We start from the raw sequence: 9,127 nt of genomic DNA on the forward strand, positions 1-9,127 counted from the left end.
TCCAGGGCAGTGGTGGAGTCTCCATCCTTGGAGTGGTTCAAAAAACAGGCAGAAGACGTGGCACTTTGGGACACGGTTTAGCAGGCACAGTGGGGCTGGGCTGATGGTTGGACTGGATGAGCTTAGAGGTCTTTTACGACCTCAATAATTCTATGATTACAATAAGGCATCAAGTGTCATCCTGATGCATAAGGGTTATCTACATGAAACTTAAACCTCCAATTGCTTTAATAAATAGAACTTTTGAGCAGTAAAAATATGGCAAAGATAAATTGCAGTTATTTGAAAACCTTAATCAGATACTGATCTGCTCGAGGTATTAAAGCATTAATTCTGAACACCTACTCTTTATCAGAGATGACGTTGCCTCAGCTCACAGTGATGGCTGTTTGCACACTGGACATTTCAAACTAAGAAAAGGATTTTGATCACTTACACTATAAAGGTGCAAAAAGACTATCAATTCAAATTTACCATCTCAATTATTGATACACACACTGACATCTGAGCCCTGATAACAGCAATTCCAGAAGTTTAGAGAAGCAAGAGGCAACCGATTAAAGATTTTAAATGGATTTAAGAGGGAAGACTAAACACCTGCCATTCCTGGTGCTGGTTCCTTAATCCAAAGCTTCAAACTAGAGAGAGAAAGCTGCTAAGAGCAAGTGAGTAGGAGACAGCAGAGCTAAAAGCCTCTAAAAAGAGCAATCGGTGACTGAGTTGCCAGCGTTAATTCAGAGTGCAACGCTGTGGCACAGAAACCCAAGACAGCAGCGCTACCATTGTGTTGCTGGCAAGAGCCAGCAGTTTTAATAGCATCTTGGCTGGCAAATGCAGCAGCAGCAGCTACCCAGTTCCCATCCTATTTACCAACACCCTGCACTCTGTCACCTATAAACATCTCCATTTCAATCAAACTGAGGGAACTGCCAGGTCTCCAAAGCATTTCACATTTTGGTTTGGAGCAAGAATGTGGTTTTGAAACAAATCCCCTACCATCCCCACTCCTGTGCCCTAGGTCAGCCTGCAGAGCAGTTCTAAGAAGTGACTAGACCCCTTCCAAAGTGAATTAAACTACAGCTCCAGGCCAGGTACGCATCAAATGTTCTCCAGAAAGGAATGGAGACAGAGGACTGAACCTTGTGTTGGTCCTTCAGACACTCTCTACCTGCACATGCGATGGGATGGCTGGGCAAGGGGGAAATCAGAGCAAACCTCCCTGATGCAAAACACACAGGTGACAATTTATATAGATTGACCTCGGCTCCAACTGCTTCTATTCGCTCCTGCACCTCTACTGGACCAAGCCAGTTCCTATTCAATCGGGCAAAGAAGCCTTTTGAAACATTAAGTCAAATGCCTACCATTCCAGTCTCTTATTCCCCTTTGAGGGAAGGGATGTTGAGACTTCTAAAATACTTCTTTATGTTACACAAAGTAACTGTAGCAGAGCTGACTTTAATGTTAAAGTTCCCAGCACTTATGCATTTCTCTTCCTCGGTATTTATTCCTGCTAACACGGGATGTCAAGATGTGTAACTATTACTGACTCATTCCAACCATTTAAGCAGCACGGTACTTCACTTTCTTCCTTATACACGCAAAATACAACATAAGCATAGACTGCAAGATAAAACAAACATTTAACTTTAAAGAAACAAAACAAAAAGCAATGTAGCACTTAGAAAATGTTCTTACCTGTATATTTGTTCATAGGAGATAGGGATGTAGTCACCAGGACTCTGAGTTAAAAGCTGATCTATGGCACTGTCCAACTTTGGCCAATATGTGCTCTTATAGTCTTCAATTGTTATAACATTCATTACTACAAGAAAAAGACAAAGCTACATTTAGTATCTTTAGCTAAAAGATTCAAACCAAGTGAACGCTCTGCAAATCCAGGTTGCACCAATAAGAATGCCGAAAAACTGGGAGCAGTTCACTTTTAAGATAACCCAATGTAAAACTAAAGCCCGGACTTAGATTTGTACTATTTTATTTACAGAAGACAAAATAAAATCAGAAACCCTACCAAATCAGTGCTTGGATATTTCTTAAGGGCACAAGAAGCAGGGAAAACCAAACTCCTGGGAGTTCTAGCATGACAATGTAATAGTTATAAAACAGGAGCTGGGGAGTTTGCTTAGATCAGTAAATTACACAGCTTTGTGGGAGTCCAGAATCAACACCACCAGGTCCTCATATGCATGAGAACAACCTTCCCAGCAGATACATAAATCTTACAAAGCTTCAAGTAGGACCAGCAGCTTCCTTGGCCAAAATGCTGACACAATTCCCACTACCTTCAACTACAGTTTGGCTCCTGGGCAACTTTTTAGGATCCCCCTGTAGCAGGCACAATAATATTCCTTGTCCAGGTAAGCATCACCACAGGGAGGAATAGGAGGCATTTTAATTGGCATTCCCCTGCACACCGATTTTCCTCTTGAGCTTTCCAACTGCAGCTTCTTGCACAAGCTGCTCCACGTTCTCTCATAGACACAGAGGAGTTTTAATCCCTTGCTTTTCAAGGAGGATTTCTGAACTAAGCGCTCACAGTTCAGTTCCAATAGCAGCACCAAGCAGGAGGGTTAGCACCTTCTAAGACCATCACAGCACCAAAGCAGCCACCCCAAACAAACCCTTAGCACTTAATCACACAGGGTGCACTTCATATCAAACTATCCAGGCCAGGAAATCCACACCTGGGTCTGGGCTAACGGGACAGAGAGTAAAGACAGCTCCCATCCCAAACAGTGCAGTTCAGACACTGCACTGAAAAGCAATGTTTTGAATAGGACTACATTTTAAATACAAGTGTAAAAGTAGATTCACTGCTAGGACGGAAGAGCACGATTTCTGAAAGATGCTGGGTAAGTCACTTTGGGCAGCATTATGAACCATCGTAGGGAAATACAGGCATAACAGTGAATGGTACTGCGAGAAAAAGAGCATGTGGAATAAAGAGAGGAGCAAGGTAAAGTACCCTCACTAGAAGAAATACATTGAGGTTCTGGAGCCTGTCCAGAGAAGGGCAATGAAGCTGACGAAGAGGCCGTAGAACAAACTTTCTGAGGAGCAGCTGAGGGAACTGAGGTTGTTTAGCCTGGAGAAGAGGAGGCTAAAGGGAGACCTCATCACTGTCTACAACTGCCTGAAAGGAGGTTGTAGAGAGGTGGGTGTCTGTCTCTTTGCCCAAGTGATAAGTGATAGGACAAGAGGAAACTGCTTCAAGCTGCACCAGGGGAAGTTTAGATTGGACATAGGGAAAAACTTCTTCACCAGAAGGGCTCTCAAGCACTGGCAGAGACTGTCCAGGGAGCTGACTTGAGTCACCATCCCTGGAGGTATTTAAAAGGCGGGTAGATGAGGTGCTTGGGGACATGATTTATTAGTAGATGGGTATGGTAGGACTTGATCCTAAAGATCTTTCCCAACCTAGTGATCCCATGATTTGAACGCTATCTGTAGGAACGGGCATTACAGATGTGTATCTTTTTAGGGTATTGCAGCCAGAAACCTTGCTTAGGGAGGTATGTTAGTGCCGTACTCCTGTCCCCTCTTCAACCAGCCAGCCACAGGTTCACTCCTGCTTCATACTCGTTCTAGGAACGGATCTTGTTAACCTAGAATGTGTCTGAACGGGCCACTGCTACCCAGTGCCACAGGGCACTGTCCCAGCACTCCAGACTGCGCACCAAAACTACAACATCCTTTGCTAACAAGGGTCTGGATGCATATCCACCAGGACAGAAGTTAACACGTCCAGCACATAAGCCCCATGACGGAAAAGGATCCATGCAGCCAGCAAGAGCACAACACCAACTCTTATCCATCTGTGTCACAATGACTCAGTCTGAGTCCTTATCCCTGGCATAGCCCAGGCTCGGGGCAGTTGTTCTCAGGAGCAGCTTCCACTCAGCAGTTTTACTATTCATGCTTACACTCAGCAGCAAAATTTGAGCATTTGCATTTCACTTTTTTACCCCCAAAAAGGTGCGTGTACACAGAAAACATTAAACTGAACTCATCATGAATATTAGACCAAGACTTAAGATTTCAATGTATAATCACACCCACATGTGATTTAACATATTAAATGAGCTCTCTGCATTTGAAAGAAAACAGTCAAGTAAGAAATGAGAACACGGCAAAATAATTGTTTAACAGGCTGTCAAGATGTTCACGTATTTCATTTTACAAAGCAGAAAAAGAGAGAAGTAGCAGACAGGAAGGCTTGGCCCTTGGAAATGCTGCACAGGTAAAGGAAAAAGTGCTCTTACAGACAGCCCTGCAGGACTTGCACAGCAAACACTGGCGAGTTCGAAGTGACACTTTAGAAAAGCTTCAGTTTTTTATTCAAAAGCCTCTTACGAGTATTATTTCATTTCACTTCCAAACTTCAGTTTTGAAACTAAGCCAACCATAATATTTATGTAGTTAAGAATCCAAAGACTATGCACAGAACAATTGCTATTTTTATTCTCATAATCCAGAGAACAAATTACTTTTAATTGCTGTCACAAGTCAGTAACATCCTTTTTTTCTGGCAGCACTTATACACACACACAAAAAAAAAAAAGCAAAGGATGACTTAAAGTAACACCTCAAATTGCAAACTCTGCAAGAACAACCTCAAGAGCAGGAAGGAAAGAAATCCCACACACAAATCCTTTGAAAGCGAAAGGACATTGCCCTTCTAGAAACTTATTTATTGTACTTTTCCTTCTAGCATTTCAGTCTTAAATGTTCATCCCTCCACTACGCATTCAAGATTTAAAGGGCTTTATCCAACAGCCTCCACAGCCAAATTGCAAGGAAAGAGCAATACTTGAAGGTTACTTTCACCTCCTCAAGATTTATTAAGTTTCTGGGAAGTGATAGGGACATTTTGTAACAAAGCAGGCTAGGATGCATGATTTCAATTCAAGGACAGCAAGTTTGGGGTGGAGGTGGGGCAGAAATCGGGCTGATCCAATATCAGTATTTTCCAGCAAATTATAAACAACTTCACAAGTAAAGCTTGAGAAGCAGCTGCTGGATTTCCACATCCAACGAAGTTCAAAAGGAAAACCGTTTAAGTCAAATGCAGTAGAGAAACAGAATATGCATGAGCTTCATATCACAACCCAGATATTTCAGTATCACAGCCATAACTGAGATGCAGCCCGCTCCAAGCTAGCAAATTCTTTGACATCAACTTCAATCAGAAGTATGGCAAAACCCACTTAAGATTTGAAAAAAAACAAAACTGAAGTCCAAGAGTAGCATTCAACCCCCGTGAAACTGAGAAGAAAAACTTACAGACACAGCTCAAAGAAAGACGCAGGAATATGTAGGCACTAGCTATGAAGAACAGAATAGTAAAATGCTATGAGAGAGTTGGGGGCGTTCAGCCTAGATATGTCTCTAGGGAGACCTTAGAGCAGCTTCCAGTGCTGAAAGGGGCTTCAGGGAAGCTGGGGAGGGGCTCTTGAGCAGGGAGGGCAGGGATGGAATGAGGGGGAATGGTTTTAAGCTGAAAGAGGGGAGATTGAGATGAGATCTTAAAAAGAAGAAATGTTTTCCTGTCCGGGTGGGGAGGCCCTGGCCCAGGTTGCCCAGAGCAATGGTGGATGCCCCATCCCTGGAGATGTTCAAGGCCAGGCTGGATGGGGCTTTGGGTAATCTGAATCCAGTGGGAGGTGTCCCTGCCCATGGTAGGGGGGTTGGAACTGGATTGCCTTTAAGGACCCTTTCACACAAACCTCCACGATTCAATGATCCCAAGTAATAACATACAAATGCAGATTTCTTGGTTTAGAGGAAAGACTCAGGAGGGAGGGACCTGTCTGGATGTCAGACGTGCTCCAATCTATCACAGGTTGTGGGAAACCATATGTCACTCTCAGTTTAAGGTCACTTCCTTCTCTAAGACTGAGCCTCTGCAGCATGAAGCAAGGAAGGCACAAGTCCTTCCTCATCCAACTGCAAGAAGCTCCTGCAGCAGAGACCAGAGCTTTCCCACCAAGCTCAGGACTCACAATCAGCTCCTCTCTATGCATTCTGCCAGTGCTAGGACCTCGCAGGCAGGACACGATCCAGCACACACCAGCTCCCTTGTCACTGTACGTTTACACCAAAAGGGACCTTTCTCCCTTTTTCTAGACATGAAAATTGAACAGAGGAGATCGAGGGATCCAGGATGAGAAGAAGGTCCCAACTCAGCTCCTGGACTTCCTCGGTCCGCACTGTTTCCCTGGATTTGTTCTGCTCATAAACACACACATGATCCACAGCATACAGGTGCAGGACAGTTCTAACGAACTTAACTCTGAGAGTTTTGTACTGTACAGGAACTTTAATATTCTTTAAAACTACGCTTAACGTCAGTGAGACAGATACTGTGTTGGGACACCAACGCTGGAGAAGTGAAAACCAGAACTCAAAACCTAAGCAAAATCATGTGCAGCAACTTCTTCTCCCACTTAGACCTAAACTGTACATAAGCTGGAAAGCCACTTTCCCATTTGGTGAAGATCTGGCTTGAAAACCATACATTCTGAAACAGAAGGGAAAACTAAGACTTCCTCATTGGCAATTCAAGAGCCAAGTTTTGCAAGGCCAAACAAAATTTCATTTCGACCGTCTCAAGTATTTGCGAGCCACCCCTACGGTACCTGGAGCCCTGACAAGCGAGGCAGGCTGAGGGCCAGAAAGCTCTTGCAGTCTGGGAGCCTCAGCTTCAAAGCTGCCATCCTTGGCAACACGCCTAGAGCCACGAAACCCAGGCTACCAGAGAAGGCAGGATCCAGAAGCCTGAACTTCAAGCTTCTGACCAGCTCTGGAGCTGAACAGGTGGGCCAGCACTGCAGAGGAGGAGCAAAAAAGAAAAGGTGTTTCCCATCAAAAATCTTTTCATGGCAATCACAGTTAAGTTTCCAGGAATGGTTTTAACTACCCAAATCTGAATTTTCGTACAGACATCAGAAAAAGGGCGTATTTTACCCAGAGGTGTCACTTCTGGGGAAAAGAGCAGAGTTGAATCTAACAGCACAAAGATCTTCCCTCCCTTTGACCTCCACTCAGCGAAACAACAGCGAGATTTGCCATTTCATTTAAAAAGCTAAAGGGAAGAGATGTTTTGGACCTATTTTTGGAGGAAGTAAACTCATCTTCAGGCACTCTCAACCAGCCTTTTCAAATATACACCCTTCCCAGGGCCTTGTACACACTGTCATCCACCCTAAGAAATCAAAGGCAGGTTTCAGATGCATCTTTGGGATTTTCAGGAAGCAAACGCCCTTAGGAAAACAAGGCCTCAAAGCTTTAGGAAGGCCAAAGTCCAGAGCCCTGCCTGGGCTGGCTCTCCCCATCCTGCAGTCAGATGCACGCCAGCTCCGAACCAGGATGGGTCAATGGCCACAGAAGTCAGGCTGTGGGCAAGAAATATGGCATCCCCTGCTCCCAAGGGGCTTGAACACATTGGATTTCGCTTTGGGACACCTCCTAGACTCCACTCAAGGAATGAGAGCAAGATGGATTGTGGCAAGTCCTGCATAGAGGAAGGGAGCAGGGAGCAGCTGCAGAGGAGGGGGCAGCTGGGGAGACCAAAGAAAGGGGAGGGGGGACCATAGGCTGAAAGCAAGAAGGTGACAGGGCATGTTTGGGTTGAAGGTGGAAATGCAGAAAGGGGACTGAGAGTGGGGAGGGTGTTGGGGTGCTGGGACGAGAAGACTGGAGAAGGTGAGGAAAGGGGGGGACAAAGATGGGGGGGTGGAGGGGGCAGAGAGGGCAGGAGAGTTAGGAGAGGGAGTTGGGCAAGTCTAGGGGGAGTTTAGGATGGGGGCTGGGGAGGGAGCATAGGAGGAGGTTAGGAGAGGAGGTGGGGGAGTCTGGGCAGTTTAAAAGAGGGAGTTAGGGACTTAGGAAGGGTAGTTGGGGCTAGGAAGGAGGCGTGAGGAAGCGAGGTGAGGGAGTTTGGGTAGTTTAGAAGAGGGTGTTAGAAGGGGCTAGGAAAGGGTAGTGGGGGGATCGGGAGGGGTGTCTTAGGGGCGCAGAAGCAGGGAGGGCCTACGGGAAGTCTGGGGAGATCTAGTTAGGAGGGCTGGGAGGGGTTAGAAGAGTTAGGAAGGGGGGTCGGGAGCCAACAAGGAGGGGGTAAAGGGGAGGTTGAGGGTAGGCTTTGAAGCGGGGGGGTGTGAGGAGGGGAGGCCAAGGAGGGGGCGGCGGGCCGGGGCTCACACTCACGGAACTTGGAGGTGGAGGCGTTGATGTTGATGGCGGCGGCGATGGCCCCGGCTCCCCCCTTGCCCGCCGTGTCGCAGCCCCGCAGGACGCCGTTGGCCTCGGGCAGCGCGGGGAGGCCCGACCCGACTTGGGACCCGGCGGCGGCGGCGCCGCGAAGCAGCCGGTCCCCGAGCGGCGCGGGGGGGCCCAGCAGCTGCCGCCCGTACCCGCCGCCGCCGCCCCAGTTGTTGTGGTTCTGGTCGTCCATCATGGCCTCGCCGCCGCCGCCCTCCTCCTCCATGCTCTCCTCGTCCATGGCGGCTGCCGGCGCGGCGGGGACCGAGCTGGAATCACCGCCCGCCGCCCATGGCGGGGCTCGCCCGGGCCGCCAGCACGGGACCGCGGCTGCGCAGCGCGACACTTTGCGGCAGGCGGAAGCCGGCGGGCGGGCCGGAAAACGGCAGCTCCCCGCCGCGGGGCATGCTGGGAAACGTAGTCCATCCCGAGCTCAGCGCAGAGGGAACTCATAGAGCAGCGCGGCAGCGACACACTTTGCGACAGGCGGAAAGCGGCGGGAGGACGGGAAGGTGGGCGGCCCCACCGCGGGGCATGCTGGGAAATGTAGTCCATGCCTTGGCACAGCCCTTAGGGAGGGCAGAATACTCAGCGAATCCCTGGGCTGTGGATTCTTGTGAGTTTTGAGTTCTTGTTTTCACTTCTACAGCATTGATATCCCAGCACAGTATCTGTTGCACAGATTTTAAGCGTTGCTTTAGAGAAAATGAAAGCAGAAATTAAGAATTAATTAAGAAATTAAAATTTCTCTACAGTACAAAACTCTCAGAGTTAAGTTCGTTAGAACTGTCCTGCACCTGTATGCTGTGGATCATGTGTGTGTTTATGAGCAGAACAAATCCAG

The 9,127-nt window shown here is 47.4% G+C and overlaps 1 protein-coding gene across 1 annotated transcript in view; it reads right to left on the minus strand.

Moving 5' to 3' along the window:
* Positions 1–8,614, minus strand: part of CACUL1 (CDK2 associated cullin domain 1) — a 37,229-nt gene extending 28,615 nt beyond the window's left edge. Inside the window, exons 1-2 of the mRNA XM_069863796.1 lie at positions 8,230–8,614; positions 1,699–1,825 (exon numbers count right to left, since the gene is read on the minus strand). Coding sequence (XP_069719897.1) covers positions 1,699–1,825; positions 8,230–8,524 — 422 coding nt within the window. The 5' untranslated portion in view covers positions 8,525–8,614. The remainder of the gene's footprint in view (positions 1–1,698; positions 1,826–8,229) is intronic.
* Between the last annotated feature and the right edge of the window lie 513 nt (positions 8,615–9,127).

The sequence above is a fragment of the Phaenicophaeus curvirostris genome, chromosome 9 (genome assembly GCF_032191515.1).
Source record: "Phaenicophaeus curvirostris isolate KB17595 chromosome 9, BPBGC_Pcur_1.0, whole genome shotgun sequence".
NCBI classification, from domain to species: Eukaryota; Metazoa; Chordata; class Aves; order Cuculiformes; family Cuculidae; genus Phaenicophaeus; species Phaenicophaeus curvirostris.